Source organism: Mus caroli, unplaced genomic scaffold (assembly GCF_978045245.1).
Source record: "Mus caroli unplaced genomic scaffold, Mus_caroli_1 scaffold_5, whole genome shotgun sequence".
Lineage (NCBI taxonomy): Eukaryota > Metazoa > Chordata > Mammalia > Rodentia > Muridae > Mus > Mus caroli.
Genome location: NW_028227260.1, coordinates 96322323 through 96343069, shown reverse-complemented (window position 1 = coordinate 96343069; position 20747 = coordinate 96322323). Strand labels below are relative to the sequence as shown.

General features: G+C 36.5%; 1 protein-coding gene and 1 pseudogene across 4 annotated transcripts in view; one reads left to right on the top strand and one right to left on the bottom strand.

Annotated features, from left to right (window-relative positions):
- Positions 1-20747, bottom strand: part of Gabra3 (gamma-aminobutyric acid type A receptor subunit alpha3) — a 210989-nt gene that overhangs the window by 37962 nt on the left and 152280 nt on the right. For all 4 annotated transcript variants that reach the window (XM_029473538.2, XM_021152863.3, XM_085838162.1 and 1 more), the window contains one exon: positions 9327-9409. In XM_029473538.2, the coding sequence (XP_029329398.1) occupies positions 9327-9409 (83 nt within the window). The remainder of the gene's footprint in view (positions 1-9326; positions 9410-20747) is intronic.
- Positions 2100-8977, top strand: LOC110287010 (protein Spindly pseudogene; annotated as a pseudogene).

The window sequence follows — 20747 nt, the reverse complement described above, 5'->3', positions numbered from 1 at the left end:
TGCCCTAGCTAAGACACAAAATGAATAGATATGAATAGATACGGAGAAAGTGGACAGTCTTGTCTTGTTCTTGATTTTAGTGGAATTACTTTGAGTTTCTCTCCACTTAATTTTATGTTGGCTCTAGGGTTGCTGTAAATTGCCTTTATCATGATGAGGTATGTTCCTTCTATCCCTAGTCACTACAGTACCTTTATCATGAAGTAGTGTTGGATTTTTGTTAAAGGCCTTTTCTGCATCTGCATGATCATGTGGTTTTTGTCTTTCGGTCTGTTTTTATGGTGGATTACATTATTTTGAGTTACATATGTTTAACTATCCCAGCATTTGGGGGATACAGTCTACCTGATCATGTTTGATGATCTTCTTGATATGTTCTTGGATTCAGTTTTCAAGTTTTTTATTGAGAAATTTTGCATCTGTGTCTTTATGTACTTTAGCTATCAAGGTAATGTGTGTTCATTAAGAAAACAGGCAATGTTTTTTTTTTATTTTCTGTTTCTTTCTTGCAGAATAGTTTGAGAAGTATTGGCATTAATTCCTCTTTAAACATCTAGTAGAATTTTGTGTTGAATCTGTTTGGCACTGGGCTTTTTGTTTGCTTTGTTTTTGTTGGGAGACTGCTTCTATTTCACTAGAGACTATAGGCCTGTTTGGTAGCTTATCTGATCCTGATTTAACTTTGATAGGTGGCATATATCAAGAAAATTCTCCAATTTGATGGGGAACAGGTTTGTAAAGTATGTCCTGGATTTCCTTGGTGTCCGTTGTTATATTCCCCCTTTTCATCTTTAATTTTATTAATTTGGATCTTCTCTCTGTCTTTCAGTTAATTTGGCTGTGTTTATCAATCTTATTGACTTTCTTAGAGAACCAACTCTTCATTTCATTGACTCTTTGTATTGTTTTTTTTTTATCTGTACTGATTTCAGCTCTGCATTTGATTATTTCATGTCATCTCTTCTTTGGAGTGTAATTTCTTCTTTTTGTTGTAGAGTTTTCAGATGTGCTGTTAAGTTACTAGTATTAGATCTCTTCAATTTCTTTATGTGAGCACTTAGTGCTATGAACTTTTCTCTTAGACCAATTTCTTTATGTCCCATAAGTTTGGTTATGCTGTGTATTCATTTTCATTAAATTCTAGAAAGTTTTAATTTCTTTCTTAATTGCTGCCTTGACCCATTTTTATTCAGTAGAGAGTTGTTAAGTTTTGTTGAGTTTGTAAGATTTATGGTTTTGGGTTTTTGTTTTGTTTTGTCATTGTTGATATTCTGCTTTAACGGTGAATTTTTGGTAATGGTCAGATAGGCTTCAGGGTACTATTTCAATTTTCTTGTGCCTGTTGAGACTTGCTTTATGACCCACTATGTGGTTGATTTTGTGAAAGTTCCATGAGGTATTGAGAAGAAGGTATACTCTTTTATGTTTGGGTGAAATGTCCTGTGAATACTCACAAGGTCCACTAGGTTTATGATTCCCTTGGCCCCATTATTTCTCCATTTAGTTTTTGTCTGAATGACCCATCTATGAGAGAGAGTGGATATTTCTGTGCAAAGGTCAATATGTAACTTAAGCTGTAAAAGTATTTCTTCTGGGTGCCTTGGTGCAAAGATGTTTAGAACTGCAATGTCCTCTTGGTGGATTGTTTGGCTTACACTTCCATCTCATAGTCCATCATTGAAAGAAGTCAGGACAGGAGCTCAAACAGGGAAGGAACCTGGACACAGGAGGTGATATAGAGGCTGCTTACTGGTTTGCTCAGCCTGCCTTCTTATAGAACTCAGGACAACCAGCCCGTGGATGGCACCACCCACAATAGTCTACGTCCTTCCTCATTGATAGCTAATTGCGATAATGCCTAATAGCCAGATCTTATGCAGGCATTTTCTCAACTGAGCTCTTCTCCTTTTAGATATCCCTAACTTGTACCAAGTTGGCATAAGACTAGCCATCATATACTTACTGGCAGCTCATCTGAATGAATGGGGTGGTTTTTCTGTGCTGAGGTGAATGAGTCTGGGCCTCCTGTGCTCTCTGGACCAACCTTTGGTTGCAGCAGCCAGGAAACACGGGGATAGAGTAGGTTGAAAATAGAAAACATGGAGGCAGATATCACAGTTCTTCAAAACAAGCTCAAAGCAAGTGAAAAGGAGCAACAAAACACTGTACAGGATGGCTTACAGTTAGTGCAGAGGTAAACTAAATTGAAGAATCCATTGGATAATTATCATGAAGAAATTATGACAAGTGAGGAGTATAACCAAGAGAAGAAGTGTGCCTGTCAAAGAGAAGGGGCTCTCAAGAGTCACATGTTAGACAGTTTGAGCTGTGAATGTGAAGTTGTGAAACATCAAATGAAAATGCAGCTGGAGCAGTTAGAAATGCAGCTAAAAAGAAGCCCCAGGCAGGAAGTGAATGACCTAGAAATAAGCCAGGAAAATCTCAAAGTGGAATTAGATGAAGCAAGGCTTAGTGACAAACAGTTGCAGCAGAAGCTGGATCACCTGGAGGAACTTTTTCTCACAAATCCTAAGAACTCCAGCAGCATGTGCTCACTAGCATGTCTTAGAGGTGCTGGATCTTCAGACTGAGCTAATTGAAATGGAAAGGGGTGAAGAATGCCTTCAATGAAGAGGTGAACAAATTGCAGCACACACAAGATCAACTAGAATGTTCCAGTACCTCCCTACTGCACCAGGTAGGCTGACTTAAAGAAGAAAAGGGGAGCAAGAGAAGAGATAATGTCTTGGAGAAAGCCTGCATAGAAAAGCAAGATCTTGACGTAAAATAGGGTCATGCACTTCAGCAAGACTTGGATTCAAACAGCAACTTCTGAGTTCACAGAGGTGGAGGGTAGCAGTAGAATGGCAGATCAGCTTGATGAAAGTCAAAAATATCACTCACAGAAGAAGCAAAATACATTCTCCAGAGAGCAGATGAGCAACATGAAATTACAAATTTCTACAGTGCTGAGGATAAAGAGATCAGGATCTCAAAACAAATTTGATCACCAGGAACAGTTGTCTGCTATTTTGGAACAGAAGAATGGTGAAATAAAACAACTTTTAGGTGAAACTAGTAATCTGGAGAAATTTAGAAAATTATATGAAAGATGGAATCTAAGCCTTTCACACTAGCCAACTCTTGTACCCTAGAAGACAGTACCTATTATGCAGACATACTTTTTCTGGAGTTTGATAAACTAAACAAAGAAAGTGAAGGCACAAAAAGGCAAACTTTCTATCCAGAGACTGAAGAAATTATTTGAGATCCAGGGGACCCTGGATATTGAGTGGAAACTATTTGCAAATGAAAGACACCTGCAGCTTTTAGAAAGTGAAATCATGAAGTTGAGAGCTAAGCTAGATGAATCAAAGATGAAGTGTAAACCTGAAGAGATAATTGAAGTACCTGTCTCAAAGAATCTTAAGGTATTGTGTTTGAATATAACCACCTTGGAAGAAACAGCTGCTGCCAGTGCCACTGAGGAAGTTTCTAGATTCCCATTTATGACAGAGGAGAAGGAGTCCTGTCTTAACAACTTAAAAGGTAACCCTGTGCACTGAGAACTGCCAGCCTCTTTAACTATTCAGCCATCTGGTTTCTCCTTACAAGAGCCTGCCTGTGGATACTCAGCCAAAGGAGATGAAATGTGAAGCTTATATATGATCCAGCTTATGCTGAGTCCCTACCTGAACAGAGTGGGAACACCCTCGGTTCTCCCAGGTTAACTGCAGAATTAAGGCTTCAAATGGAAGTGAGGGAAAGGAACGAGACTGTAAGCAAATTGTCAAGAAGCTGGAAAGAACCCAGATGTCCTTCAACAGAGGAATGGATACAGAAAATGTGGTACATTTATACAATGGAGTCCTATTCAGCTATTAAAAACAATGAATTTATGAAATTCTTAGGCAAATGGATGGAACTAGAAAATATCATCCTGAGTGAGGTAACCCAGTCACAAAAGAACACATGGTATGCACTCAATGATAAGTGGATATTAGCCCAAAAGCTTGGAATACCCAAGATACAATTCAAAGACCACATGAAGCTCAAGAAGAAGGAAGACCAAAGTGTGGGTGCTTCAGTCATTCTTAGGACCAACCAAGGAGCCTTCATAGGACTGGCCTAGGCCCTCTGCACGTATGTAACAGTTGTATAGCTTGGTCATCTTGGATTGCTAAGAATGAGAGCCAGAGCTGTTCCTAGCTCTTTTGCTTGCTTTTGGGACCCCTTTCCTCCTAGTGGGCTGCATCTTCCAGCCCTAACATGAGGGAAGTTGCCTAGTTTTAGTGCAACATGATATGACATGCTTGGTTGATACCCATGAATGGACTGATCTTTTGAAAAGGGAAACCAAGGGAGCAGTGAATCTGAGGGAGGGGGAGAGGGAAGAGACTGGGAGGAGAAAATGGACAGGAAGCTGTAGTCATAGTGCAATATGAGATAATATTTTTAATTAAAAAAAACCACCCTGCTATTGGATATTATAGAGGAATTTTCTCAATTGAGGTTCTCTCTCCTTTCAAATAACTCTAACTTGTCATGCTGACACAAGACTAACTAGTACACAATTTGATTACTTGATTTTATCTAGTGTGTTTGTGTGCTTTTAGTACTAAATGCTGCTGGTGGCAAGTCTTCCTTATATGTGTATATAGTTGTGATGGTTAGCTTAAATTATCAATTTCATATAATCTAGAATCATGTGTTTACATTGTGCTGGGCTGTGGGCATATGTGTTGGTTAGTTTTCTGTCAACATGACATAAGCTGGAGTTATTTGAGAAGAGGTGGGCTCAATTAAAAAAATGCTTCCATCGTATTGGCTTAAGGCAAGTCTGTTGGGCATTTTATTTATTATTATTAATGTAGGAGGGCCCAGGCCACTATGGGTGTTGTTTCTGTAGGAAAATGGCCCTGGAGTGTATAAGAAAGGTAGCTGAGCAAGCCAGGAGAAGCAATCCAATAAAGGACAGTGATCAGGGAGTATATAGGTCAAATAAACTTTCCTCCCCAAATTGTACTGGTTTAGAATTATTCCTACACAAGTAGAAAGCAAACTAGAAAAGCATGTCTGTGGACAATCGTCTTAATTGACTTGAGAAAATCCAGGCCAGTGTTGGTGGTGCCATTCTCTAGGCAGGGTTTTGAAAACTATATGAATAGAGAAACTGAGCTTAGCACAAGGAAATAAGTCACAATGAATGCTCGTGTCTATGCATGTGAGGTGGCTCACTGGCAGAATATTAACCAGTGGAGAGCCAGTTGTTGGGGAGCACACCCTTCCATTTTGCATAAGCATCCATCATCAGTAGACTAGAAACCTCCTGGACCATGAATGTATGCACCACTGCTTGCTTCATTTACATTTCAAATGCTATCCCCAAAGTCCCCTATACCCTCCCCCCGCCCTGCTCCCTACACACCCACTCCTGCTTCCTGGCCCTGGCATTCCCCTGTACTGGGGCATATAAAGTTTGACATTTAAAACTGAAATAGACATTACATTGCTTTCCTCATCCAGTCCCTCCCAAATAACCTTCCTCAAACCGTCCCATATCTCTCCTCAAGTTGATAGCCCCTTTTCCTTTACTTAAAGTTCCAATACATCTGGATTTTATTTCTGCATAGATTTGATATAAAATAAAACCTAAGATCTCTCTCCATGTCTCATTAATTCTGTTCTATTTATTTTTGTAACCATAAAATCACATCTAAATTACTATAGCTTCAAGTAGATTTGATTTCATTGTGAATTCTGTGGATTTATTTTTATTCATTATTCTTACTAAAGAATCTTAAGTATTCTTAGCATCTTCATATTACCATACAAACTTTAAAATCAGCATTGTTTTCTTTGTATTTATCATACTTAGTGACTATGTGCATTTTGAGACTTCAGATTAATAATTTTCATCAGTTTTAGAAGTTCCTTTTCTTTCTGTAAAATATACATCTATGAATTTCTTACAATTTTTAAACTACATATCATAATTTCTTCTACATGATTTTACATTTTCCTGTGTATTTTCTTGAGAGGTCAGAGGTTGACACTAGGTGTCTTCTTCAGGCATGAGGCACATTACTCATTTTTAGTCAGGTTTTCTTACTTTAACCTAGCATAGGCTCAAATATTGACCTATACTGACTGGCTACAGAGGTCCAGAGATCCAGCTGTCTCACAAGCAATCAGTCACTCCAAACTAAGATAATGGTTGTGTGTTACCACAAATTGCCAAATTTGAAAGTCCTTGTCCATAAACTCTGTTAACAGGTCTCTGTGTATATTGTTATTTAGCTTTTAGATCTTGTTTTAAGAACATATGTCACTACCCATTCGTATCTAATGATTTCATTTTATTTAAGTCCAAATATAGTTCACAAATTTTCCTGGTGGGAGCCACATTTCTAACATAGAGTCTTCATTCTTCCCTGGCTGAGCAGACAGTGTGCAAGACTTATCACTTTATTTCCATAAAGGATTATGATGGATTTAATGTAACCCTTTTCTTCCCTTACAATTAGGACATAGTTCTCTAAATTTTAAAACTGATAGCTTGATGACTGCTCCCTTTCTCCACCCTTCCTTCCTTTCCTCTCTCCCCTCTTCCTCCTCCTTTTAGCACTACAGAAAACTACAGAATAGGCAATGTTTTTAAAAAGTTGTTCATATTGGGTTTTGGATTCATTCTATGTCCATGAGATGAATTAAGACCAACCTGTGAATGATCATGAGAACTAGTATACATTCCAGGGTTGGAGAACCACGGGCACAAGTTCATTTATAAGAGGCTCTCTCCTTTCTTCAGAAGTATTGTTACAATCCTTATCCTTCTATGCTTGGTTGTTTTTTGGTTGTTAAGGTTTTATCATGATAATAGTGGGCACCAACAAACAACTAAATCCTCTTGAGAAATGAAGTACTACACATTATATCATGGACCTAATTCATTAAGATGATTGCAACCTTAACAGATAAGATACTGAGCCTGGAGCAATCTGGCTATCCAGCTCCTGCTCTGGTTTCTAGCCCCATAGAAGAAGTAAGAGATAAATACACGTTCTTTCATACCTTTGCTGCTCTTGTCTCAGGAAGCAACTTTGACACTTTCCAAAAGCTGGTTTTGAATTATGGTTAGGCTGTTCTCTTTTCCCATGAGTCTTTCACATCCCTCTCATACTGTACATGATGCCTAGCTCTCTTAATCTTTCACTTTAAGCTATATTTTGAGCTCTATTTTAAGCCATTTTCCTTCATGAAGTTCCTTTGCAGGTTTCAAGGAAAGTGTCTCTGTCCCTTTTAGGCCCTGTCTTGTTGCCACTATTCCTTCTAATTGCTCTTCGACCTCAAGACTTGCTCAGGCTCTCATGTCAGTGAGGTGCTTTCTCCTAATAGAGAGCATTTCTAACAGGTAATTTCAAGATAGCTCCTTTCTCAAACCCACCAGTCTGATTTCTAACACTACTTGTGTCATTTGAAATCAAAATCATTAGGCTATCTCTTGGTTACTCTTGAGTTTCCCTTCTACTATACAACTAATGTAGCAGGGGGTCTTGCTGTAAGTCTTTTCCCAGCATACCACTTTTCATCACCTTTATTACTATCACAGGTTAGCTGAGTTATTACTACAGGAAAGATTTCAATAACCTCCATCAGCATATCTCACCTTAAATACTGCAATATAAAATTAATTGAATTCTTTATATTTTTCTCAATTAACAAATTTCAAAACCCTAATAATGTTCTCCTTTCAAAATAAGTAAGACAATAGTAATCATGCATTCAAAGTATTCCACTTAGTCCCTCTTTACCCACAGAATATAATCCAAGGCCCCTTAAATTTTTAGAAGACTCTAGAGGCTCTAGCTGAGTTTATACTCTAATCTCTACCTGATGGTTTCATTATTATGCCCAGTGGTCATCCACACGGCTGCTATGATGTTTATTAAGCAAGCCCAAATACAATACTTTCCCCACTTAAAATCTTTTTCTGAAATGCTACTATACCACCTAGAACAATATTTTCTCATATGTCTACATCATTTGCCCCATTGCAGCTTGTGTCACTTTTTAAAATATTTAATTGATACATAATAAGAATAAAGGGAATGAGTAGTGCCTACAAGGATAAGATGTTTGTTATCAAAAAGACTGAAACAGATTGGTAAGGATTATCTTATTAGAAAAAATTTACAGGTAAGTAAAATTGAGGAGATAGGTATCTGAGCTATCACAGTTAGGAGGAATCGTGTAGCACTTGATAGCACAACAGAGACACTATACTTTGCAGGCATTACCTGTACACTTCCAAGTGCCGAATGGAAGATGCTGAATGCTCTTAGCACTAAGAAATGATACATACTGGAAATAATAGATCTGTTAGTTACCCTGAATTAAATATATAAATCACATATGTATGAGTATGTTTGAAATTTCATACCATATCTTATACACCTCTATAATTACTATGTATTCAGTGATAATTTTTCATGTTTTTACTTACTTTATGTCTACTTTTACCCTATTTTTATTGTATTTTACTATCTTCCCAGTAATAGAAGCTCCATCAGGCTAGGGATTTTTTTTTTATTAATGAATGCATTTCAAGCTCATAGAGTAGAGGCTGTCATGCAAGAGACAGTGTGTAAATGTTTGACAAACTAATGATTGATAAAATATGTCACATATAATTGAAACCTTTAAAATGCAATTTCTATTTCAATATCATTCAGATGTGATCAATGCAGATCTTAATATATTACTCTGATAATAACTTACTCAAATACTCTTATGCTCAAAACTGCTCTCAAGTGTATTCAATTTTGATAGCTGTAGTTTCGCTGTAAATGGCTCTATTTCTACTGTCTATTCTGTAAGAGTTACAACAAATGGGAAAAGCAGTATTCTAAAACATGAGCAAATCTCTACAGCTGTCACTCCTATTAACCATCTACTGTTGGGACCTGAATATTAGTAAGTAGAGATGTGAGGAGAATGGACATTTTAAAAATGGATGACATATTCTCTTGCCCTTAGGAAGCTAACATTTTTTTATTTTTCCTTTCTCTGTCCTCTGGCAAAGGACAAACTTTGAAGTTTCCATCTAATGATAGAAATTAATCTGAAATAATGGAATAAGATTTGTTCCAGGGTGGGTATTAAAAACCAAGTCTACCACTTTTGATCAGTTAGTACTACTTGACCCCATTCTCCTGACCCACTCCATACCAGCAAGGATTACAGTCGGTATTAAGAACTTCTTAGGAATATATTGCATTTCCTCTGGAAACAGATCAGACAAACAAAACTCAGAAAATACATACAGCTTCCAAACTTCAGTGGGCAGGCATGCACATCCATGGGGAAATCTTCTAAATGCATAGGACATTCAGCATGTATGGTTAACCTGAAAGGAAGGAGGACAGAAAATGAAAGATAGCCAAGATAATTTTGTTAAACATGAAATTCTATTTGTGTTAGAATGGAGTATACTCAACAGCAATGGAGTATTTCTAAGAATACCATGGTGTTTTACTTGTTTCTTTTCACTGAGAGAAAAAGCCTGTGTGCAAACAAAGGTTGAATTATGTGAACTTGGGTGTTTCTCAAAGTAGCAGCCAATATTGCTTATTTTTGGTTGAGGCTGATGTGAATACCACCTTACCACCTTTAGAAATATATATATAATGGTACTTCCTTAACTACCCTTCAATAAGCATAGAAACAGCAGGTCCTATCTGACTCATTTGCTACTGATCACAGCTTAATTATTTCAGAAAGAATTCTCAGCAGGCTATTATATGAGTTAACCAATTTAAAGAGTGCATAGTGAGGGACAGGGTAATAGAAAGAATATATTTGTTATGATAACTAACAGAAAGAGGAAAAGAAGCCATTGCAGTAGAAGAACACACAAACACACAATCACACAATACACATGCATACCATTCCAATACTACAAAAGCAATGGAGGAAATCAGAAACCTCAAAGGTCAAATCTGAAGAACTTTGAAAAGAATTATAAATGGAAAAGACCATGCTTAAATTCTTAAATGAAAATACTGATGGAGAATTATTTGTCATATTTATATATTCATTTATTTTCATTTGGCTGTCAAAATAATCCATTTTAATGTTTCTGTATGAATTCTTGCAAGTCTTTTGAGGTTGATCTTTCATTGGCCCCAACTTCATTCTCATGTATGGGCATATGCATGGGTATATGTGTACATAAATAATACCTACACAGTAAACATTTAGACTTGCTTAGGCCCTGGCATCAACAGGTTATTACTATCTAGTCTTTATAACTCCTGTGTATATGTGAGACAGCTTCTGTCATGCTAATGGTATTTTAATAAGCTGAGAAGCTGGTCATCAATAGAATTTTTTTTGTTCATTCTTTCCATAGCTTCCTTCTTTACACAGGCATTTTTGTTCATAGCTTTTTTTTATTAGATATTTTCTTTATTTACATTTCAAATGCTATCCCGAAAGTTCCCTGTTCCCTCCCCCTACCCTGCTCCCAACCCACCCACTCCCACATCTTGGCCCTGGTGTTCCCCTGTACTGGGGCATATAAAATTTGCAAGACCAAGGGGCCTCTCTTCCCAGTGATGGCCAACTAGGCCATCTTCTTGTTACATATGCAGCTAGAGACACAAGCTCTGGGGGTACTGGTTAGTTCATATTGTTGTTACACCTATCGGGTTGCAGACCCCTTCAGCTCCTTGGGTACTTTCTCTAGCTCCTTCATTGGGGCCCTATATTCCATCCAATAGATGACTGTGAGCATCCACTCCTGTATTTGCCAGGCACTGGCATAGCCTCACTCGAGACAGCTATATCAGGGTCCTTTCAGTAAAATCTTGCTGGCATATGCAATAGTGTCTTGGTTTGGAGGCTGATTATGGGATGGATCCCCGGGTGGGGTAGTCTCTGGATGGTCCATCCTTTCTTCTTATCTCCAAAATTTGACTCTGTAACTCCTTCCATAGGTAATTTGTTCCCTATGGGACCCAAATTTACCTTGGGACCATGATTTCTGATTAATAGAATATCAACAGATTAAACAAAGGAATTTGTCCTGTTTCATGTCAAGGCAATAGAGAGAGGCATGTAAGGAATCCAATATACAGAGTCTCCATTCATTATTCTTCCTAACCATACTGCTACTATAATAGTGTTAGCTAAAAAATATAAGCAGGTGGTAAATTGTCAGGACACTCTTGTCCAATATTGCTTCAGTTTGGTTGGAACAAGTGAGATACCAGGAAACATTTATATTTAGAGTAAAATTGTAGATGTTCTTACATCTAGGAAGAGATGGGAGGTTCAGTGTGTAATTATTATCATTACAAGGATAAATTGCTAATAAGTTGAGCTATTCATAGCATTTTACAATTTCTAAAACACATTCAAATTGAATAATTCCATTCAGGTCTGCTCCTAAGACTTGTGTCATAGGGATTCTAGTTGCCTGGAACAAAAGTGGATGTTCCCCTCCATCTGCTCTCCCATGCCCTCATGGTGGCCTTGTAAGGAATATACTGTGAACATCATCACCTGTTTCAGATAGAAGAATACAGAGTGCATGTGATTTGCTCAGAAACACACGACATAGAAGACAGGAGCAAGTCTAGAGCTCTTGCTACATTCATTACCTTCTATACATTAGCTTATGGAAAATGTATTCATCATTTAAGAAATGCTTTATTTACCTTGGGTTACCTTTGGATAAACATTTCCTATGTATAAGGTAGCTGTAGTAAAATATGAAGAAAATGTGAAAAAAAAATAAGAGACTCATAGGCCACAATTATTGTTCTCACAGAAACTGGTATAGGAGGAGAAAATAATAATTACCTATTTGGTCAACACATTAATATAGAGTAGTAGTTGTGAACATTAGCCTGGTTAATGTATTGGTCTTTTTCTTTTGCAGAAAGAGCTTGGAGAACCAAAGAAAACAACACAGTATAATCTGACTAACAACAAACTCTGCCCACACATAGACAGGCTTTTTCTTCTTTACTCAGGTGAGATGGACAAGAAATGGATAGAAAAGCAGACAAAAAAGTTATTGTAGATCAGTTCTGTTTCTAATCAGAAATCACTACCATTGCATCCTGCCTTTATAATCTATTTGCTGTGGTCTCATTCTCTACATCCAAAAGGCTGCTGGGTAGACATAAAATAATTTCGCTTGACATTACTCATAAGAGGCAGTATCTTGGAAATAATAATGTAAGTGAAGAGAAGGAACACAATTTTCTTTATTAAATCCTCATGGAAAGTTTTCAGTATCCAACAGGAGGAATAGGTAAAATATATTTCTCTTGTCTCTGCTTCTGTGAATTGTGAAGTAACCCTTTATTCTTTTAAAAAGTGTCAGATTGATAGATATTATAGGCTGACTTAAGACTTGAGGTTTTCCCAAGACACATGAGCATTTTGTAAGTATCCAAGGGATTAGCTAGAGCTGTAAATGTTATTGTCATCATCTAGTTCCAACCTTTGTTGCATAAATGACATACTGAAATAAAAGCCTTGTAGGTGTTTGCTAAAGGGCACACACCTAGATACACTTATTGTCTAGGAAGAATTTGAGAAATGTATAAAGCCAGTCCCAGAACAACTAATAAAGTTCTCTTAAAGATACAGAGAAAATGAAAGAATTGTTATGTTCAAACTTCAAATAGAAGGTCTTATGAAACCAGGATTAACCAAGATGAACTGGAAATGGTAAGCAAGATACACATGCTTAAGTACAAACTTTGGTTTTGGAACTCTGTTGAAACTTTTATTTTTGCTGAAAACTTTTTGTTCAGTTTTCATGCAAATTTTTCCTTAAATCTTTTATGGTTTTTAAAAGAATTCCATATATGATTGCTATGTTTACCTCACTTGTACCCCTCCTGTGTCTGCCCAACTCCCTCCCATATCTATCTATCTATCTATCTATCTATCTATCTATCTATCTATCTATCTATCTATCTATCTGAACACAGCCTTCTCCAGGGATAAGTCCCCTAATAGATTATCCAATTCTAAGTGATCAGCCTTAAACAGGTATGCTATGTATATGAGCAACACTAAATATCTCAGCAGGTTGCACTGCCTGGAGGTTTTTAATGGATTTTTCAAAAAAGAAAGATCAGGGACTCTTCAAAGTACAACACTGCTATCATAGGATTTCCACCATGATCCAGGAATTTGGCTGCTTTTATTTCTGTGTAAATACCAAGGAGTAAAGAAGTGATAATCCAGGAGACTCTTTCCTTTAGAGGAGGCAGATGCAGATGAAAATCCAAAAGCTTTTAAAGTTTAGTCACAAAGGGTATGCCCACACAAATCCTGCAACCCTCATTATTAAAATACCCTCATTTTACTTGCATTGAGGTACTCTGGTTCCTTTGTAGACCAATCCATTGCTTGAAGCAGAATTTTTTTAATGCCACCACAGTAATAAGTCCATGTTGTTATTACCATGGCCTCCTAACTTGCCACTCTGTTAAGAGAAGATTCGATGTAATCCCAAATGCATTCAGAATCAACATTTATATCTACTCAGATTCTAGTATTGTGCTACCATACATTACAATCTTCTTTATCTTCCTGGGTCACTGGGCTCTGGCTCTTTCCACACTCTCTGAATATTTGCTGTTGAGGTTGTGTCCTGTCTGCTCAGAATGTTCTTTTAATTTTCCTTTTGCCATCTTGACTTAATTTAGTATACACTTCATTTTGAACTAGATTTTAGCCATTCAACGAAGGAAACAATCCAACTGAGCAGACTGTTAAACTCAGTTTGATGTAGAGTTCCTTGTTTCTCAGTGCTCAGAAATCTTCCTTTGCACTTTCCTTAATCTTAGGCTAACTAGTAGTTTCTAAAGGAGACCTTCAATGAATGAACTCTGCTCAGTTTCCTACCCCTCACCCTATAGACAACAAACTTTATCATAGTCTTTCTTTTTCTTTTCTCATACCACCTAAGATACACGATACCATAGGTTTTATATTTCTATGTATTGTCCATTCCTTTCTTTACAGAATTTTTGGCTGATTTTTATGCATGCCAAGAGCTAGCATACTGAATTATTTGATTGTTTTTTATTCACAAAGATATATATTTCTATTGAAACCTTGAACTGGGGGGTTAGACAACACAGTTCTAGAAAACTGTGATTTATTTGTAGGATAATATCTTTCTTTTCTCCCTAATGAACTTTTATTTTTTTCTCTCTTTACCCCTCACATAATAAATCCTGATTATGGTTTTCCCTCCCTCTACTTATCCCAGTTCCTCCCCAGGTCCCCTCTCATCCAGATTCACTCTTTTTCTATCCCTCATTAGAAAGTAAACAGGCTTCTATTGGATAATTGTAAAATATAATATAATGAAGATGAAACAAAACTAATATATAACAATCAGACAGAACAAACAGATAAAAGAAAAAGAGCCAAAGAGAAGAAACAAGAAAGAGAGACCCATTTGTTCACACAATCCAGATCAGATTCCCATAAAACACTAAACTAGAAATCATATATATATATATATATATATATATATATGTATATATATATATACACATACATATATGTGTATATATACATATACATGTGTATGTATACATATATGCAAAGAACCTATGTGTGTGTGTGTGTATATATATATATATATGCTTTGTTTTATATGTTTTATTATATGTTTTGTAATATATGTTACATATGTTTTACATATAATATATATGGCTTTTATTATATAATTTATATAATTTTATTACATATACTAAAAACAAAATGAAAATAAAGATAAAATTAAAAAGGAAAAGGAAAAGCCTTTTTAACATGATATTATGAAACAACGAACCTCCAAAGATGCCATTGACTTAATTTTCTGTTGGCCATCTACTATTGGGCATGCAGCCTACCCTTAAGGGTAGTTTGTTTCTCCAGGGAGAGTCCCTTAGAGGAAATTAAATTTTCACTTGAGAGTGGCTGTCAATTGGAGATAGCTTCAAGGTTAGGTATAGGGCATGTGTCCACTTCTCTTTTCAGCTCTAGGACTACACCTGCTGCAGATCTTTGCCAACCCTATGCATGCTACCTCAGTCTCTGTAAGCTTATATGGGAGATTTTGTTGATATAGAGGGCCTTATGTTCTTGGTGTCCTTCCTCCCCTCTGGCTCCTAGACTCTTTCAGTCTTTTCTTCTGCAGGGCTCTCTGAATCTTGGGGCGGGGGTGGGGGTGGTTTTGATACAGATATCCCATTTAAGATTATGTGTTCCAAAGTCTCTCACTCTCTGCATAATTTCTGACTGTGGGTCCCTGTATTTGTTCCCATCTGTTGCAGAAGGAAGCTTCTCCAATGAAAGCTGGTGGCACTGACTTATGATTATAACAGAATGTTGTTCAGAGCCATTTTATTGTTCCTTTTATATTTTTAGTTTATTATCTATGATATATAGATATAGATAGATAGATAGATAGATAGATAGATAGATAGATAGATAGATAGATAGATAGATAGATGCAGTAGCCCTTGGTTTTACTCTAGGTCCTTGGGCTATATAGTTTCTTGTTCTTTATCACTCAAATAGTCTGTTCCATCTTGTGGAAAGAACCTTAAATCAAACCAGATATTGGTTGCCTACTCCCACAAGCTTTGTTCCATTGCCCTAGCATGTCTTGCTGCCAGGATACCATTGTAGATGGTGGCTGGATTGATGTTTATGTTTTTCCTTTGGTAGTATGCAGAGAACCTTCCTGTACTGAAGATGCTAGTACGTAGGCTAAAGGCTCTATGTAGGTGCAAGCTGGATTTCTCCAGGTTCAATAAGTTCAGGTGGTGTCTTCAGCAATGGAACCTTGATGTCAATTTTTGGAGAGCAACCTTTACTCTTTGCAACAGCTTTGGTTGTTTAGGGGTTCCCATGGGAATCCTTTGGTCAGCATCTCACTTAGATGTAACCTAATCCCAATACTGGAAGCTTCATTTGGGACTTTATCTCCCTCATTATTTGTTGAATTTATTTAGATCATCTTCATATATGTATATATTATATATTAGGCTTCATTACACCCCTTCAAATAGCCTTTAATTGTATCTATCTTACCCAACAATCCCTTTCTCACCCCCCCCTCTTCTTGATATTCTTGTTCAAGCACACTCCCCATTCATCTATGACAATTTATCCTACTTCTCTTTCCTAGGAAGATCTGTCTCCCTCCCCCTACTGCCCCAGTCCCTTACTGTATAGCTACCCTCTGTGGTTCTATGGATTGTAGCTTGCTTATCATTGACTTAAGACTTAATATACACTTACAAGCAAATACATATCCTATCTGTCCTTCTGGGACTGAGTTATTTCAGTCAAAATGACTTTTTCTATTCCCATGTATTTACCTGCAAATTTCATGATTTCATTTTTTTTAATGAGTAATACTCAATTGTATAAATGTACCATGTTTTCTTTATTAATTCATTTGTTGGTAGACATCTAAGTTGCTTCCAATTTCTGGCTACTGTACATACAACAATTTTTTTTCTAGTCCCATCCATTTACCTGCAAATTTCATGATTTCATCTATTTTTAATGGGTGAGTAATGTTCCATTGTGTGAAGTACCACATTTACTTTAGCCATTTATTTGCTGATGGACACCTAAGTTGCTTCTAATATCTGTAGAACAACAATATGAACTAACCAGTACCCCCAGAGCTGTGTCTCTAGTTGCATATGTAGCAGAGGATTGCCTAGTCGGCATCAATGGGAGGAGAGGCCCTTGGTCTTGCAAAGATCATATGCCCCAGTACAGGGGAATGCCAGGACCAGGAAGCAGGAGTGGGTGGGTTGGTGAGCAGGGCAGACTGAGGGTATAGGGCGCTTTGGGATAGCATTTGAAATGTAGATAAAGAAAATATCTAATAAAAATAATAATAATAAACAATATCTGGCCATTATGCATATAGCAGCAGTGAACATGGTTGAAGAAGTGTCTAAGTGGTAGTATGAAGCAGGTTTTTGAGTTATGTTCCCTGTAAGGGTGGTAGCTGGATCTTAAGGTAGATCAATTCCTTAGGAACCACTACACTGATTTCCATAGAGGCTGTACAAATCTGCCTTCCCACCAACCATGGATGAGTGTTCTGCTTACTCCGAATTCTCCCAAGCATGAACTGTCACTTGTTTCATTGATATTACCCATTCTGGTGAGTGTAAGATGAAATTTCAATGTAATTTTGATTTGCATTTCCCTGCTACTATGGATGTTGAATATTTCCTTAAGAGTCTCTTGGCCATTTGAGTTTCTTCTTTTAAGAATTCTCTTTTTAGGTCTGTACCTTATTTTAAATTGAGTTATCTTTTTCATGGTATCTAGTTTTTGAGTTCTTTATATATTTTGGATATCAGCCCTTTGTCCAATGTAGGATTAGTGAAATTTTTCCCATTTTGATGGCGCTGCTTTGTCCAAATGATGGTGTCCTCTGCCATGCAGAAGCTTTTCAGTTTCATGAGGTCCCATTTATTAGTCATTGATCTTAGTGCTGGTGCTGCATTCTGTTCAGAAAGTCTTTTCTTGTACCAATAAGCTCATAGATATTCCCCAGATTCTCTTCTATCAGGTTCAGTATATCTGGTTTAATGTTGAAGTCTCTAATATTTGGAGTTGAGTTTTATGCACGGTGATAAGTATGGATTTATTTGGATTTTTCTACATAAAGATACTCAGATTGGCCAGAACCATTTGCTGAAGATTCTGTCTTTTCTCCAGTGTGTAATACTGGCTTCTTGATTAAAAAAAATCAGATGTTCATGGGTATGTAAATTTAAGTCTGAGTCTTTGATTTTATTTCATTTATCAATGAATTTGTTTTTGTGTGAGTACCATGCTGTTTATATTACTATAGTACAATAGTGAAACTTGAAATCAGGGTTGGTGATACCTACAGCAGTTCTTTTATTATTCAGTAGTGTCAGATTGTTTTATCTATACTGAGTTTTTGTGTTTCCATATAAAGCTGAAATTTTTCCTTTCAAAATCTGTAAAGAATTGTGTTTGGACACTGATGGAGATTGTATCAATCTGTAGATTGCTTTTGGTGGAATAGCTGCTTCTATCATATTAATGCATATTAATCCTTGAGAATGGGTGTTTTTCCATCTACTGATATCCTCTCCAATCTCTTTCTCCAAGTAGAATATTATCTTAATCTAACTCCATTATCCATCAGTGTCATTCCTAGAATCTCAGAAAATCCTGGAAGAAAGCATATAATTTAATTCCCCCGTGATTTTATATATGAGTTAAACAAAAGAGAAACTTCTCCAAAGTTATGCAACATATCAGATTCCTGACTCAGTGCTGCACTCATTGCATGATTACAAATCACCTATCATCTAAACAGTGAAGATACATCAGGGGCTTGCTATCATTTTAAACACTTAGAGCTTACTTTTGGCTATGGGAAAAATTGATAAAATTGTTAAGTTATATTGTATGCTAAAAGATGCCATGCTCTAGGGAAAAATACTAAGTACAGGACATGAATTTACTTGATGGAGAGGAGCACAAGTAAGAAACAGGGGAGATGAGCAGTGAACAGGAAGAGCAGCAGATGCAGATGCTCTTGGGTAGAACTGTATCTGTTTTTCTTCAGGAATAACAAGATGGCTTCTATACATACACTTGAGAGATTATGATAGAATATTCATAGAATATAAGTTCTGAGAAGAAACGGTGGGGCTGGATCATAATGCCTTCTAGGACATTTGGTTTTTTACCAGGTGAAAAATGGAGGCATTGGAAGAGTTTCAGTGTAAATGTGACTCAATTTCACTAATGGTTTAGGATCACATTGGTAGCTGTGCAAAGAATAAATTAAACTAAGACAAGGGCAAGAGCAAGGGGATGAAAATTTCAATACCTGTCATGATTTAAAACTCTCAAAATCTGGGAATAAAAAGGCAATTTTCTCAAGTAATAAATGGACTAAATTGCTCAGCCTGAAGATCCGACAAAGCTTTCTGCTCATTTTTGTTCAGTTTTTATTAAAGATTTTGGCAATTCCAAGAAGGAAAGAACTGTGAGTGTGGAGTTTCCACTGGTGATGGTTTTTCAACTGTAAATATATTAAAATACTACTTATGCACTTTAAGAGAATGAATTGCCTGGCATTTAAATTATATTTTAAGAAATATATCTAAAAATTAGGCAATATAACAAAATAAAAAAGATAAAACTGGAAAATAAAAATCAAAACTTACTTTATTTGAAGTTACAAGCTCATATATTCTAAATATAATTAAGATGCCACTCTTACCAAACTGCTTTACAAATTCAAAGCAAACACCAAAACAGGAAAATGATAATTGCTGGTGAGAAGATAGACAGAAAATGGAATTCTGATCTGCCATTGGAAGAAAGCAAGTTAGTACAATGGTTATAATAAATAGCATGGAGGGTCTTCAAAAAGTTAAAAATGTAATTACCATATGAGCCACCTATACCAGTTCTGAATATTCAACTTTAAAAAGTAAAAGCAGAACATTAAAGAGCTATCGACATACCCATTCGGGGCACTGTCATGACTCATGATACTAGTCCCAATGCCCAAGTTGCAGAATCAGTCTAGGTATTCACAAATGGAGAAAAGGATAAGTGAATCTGCTGTAACATACAATTGAGTACTGTTCAATGGCAAAAGAAGAGTGAAATCTGTCATTTTGAAGGAAGTGCGTAGAACTGGAGAATATCACGTTAAGATAAATAAGCATGACATTCACTTAAAATAGATGCATAGAAAATGGTACAAAATAGAGAACACATAAATTTATATATTCAGAGCCAATTGATTTTCATCAAAGATGCCAAGAACACAAAGAAGAAATGGCATTCTTCTCAGGAAATGGTATTATTCAAACTGCACATCCACATGCAGAAAAATGAAACTACATTATTATGTCATACCACATACAAACATAGAGTCCAATCTAATTAAAAGCATAAGCATAATACATAAAACTATGGCTTCAGGAAGAAAACAATGGGGGAAGTTCCACAGCATTATTGTATACAATGAATATTTGAACATGGCCTCAAAAAAGCACAGGTAAAATAACAAAAACAGATTAATTGGCTTACAACATTTTAAAAATTACCACACAGTAAAAACAAACAAAGAAAAAAAAGACAACCAGTCAATACAATAATTAGGTAGCTTATAGAATGGGAGAAAATATCTGGAATCATACATCTCACAATGGATTAATCCAAAAGTATGATGAGCCAAGCCAACATAATAGCAAGAAAATACAATCTAATAAAGTATGATGGACTCAAATACACATTTCTCCAAAACATGGCCAACAGGTGTAAGAGAAGCTGTTCAGTATCACTAATCAGGGGCATACAAATTAATACCACAATAGGCATGGAGGGATGGCAGCAGTACAAGCCTGGCAACCTAATTTCAATCACTGGAACCTACAGGTTGGAAGGACAGGACCAAGTTGGCCTCTAACCTCCACATGCAGGTTTGTAGCATAGTACATGTGCTTCTCTTGTGCACTCTCCTCCCTCTACATATACTGACACTTTTAAACAATAAACAAAACATTACAACCATATTGTACAAGAATAACTTTAGTTAATAACACATTACAAACTTGAAAGTTGCCAAGTAGAATCAATGCTATCACCATGAAAGGAGTCTGGCAATGCATTTGGTAATTAGCTTG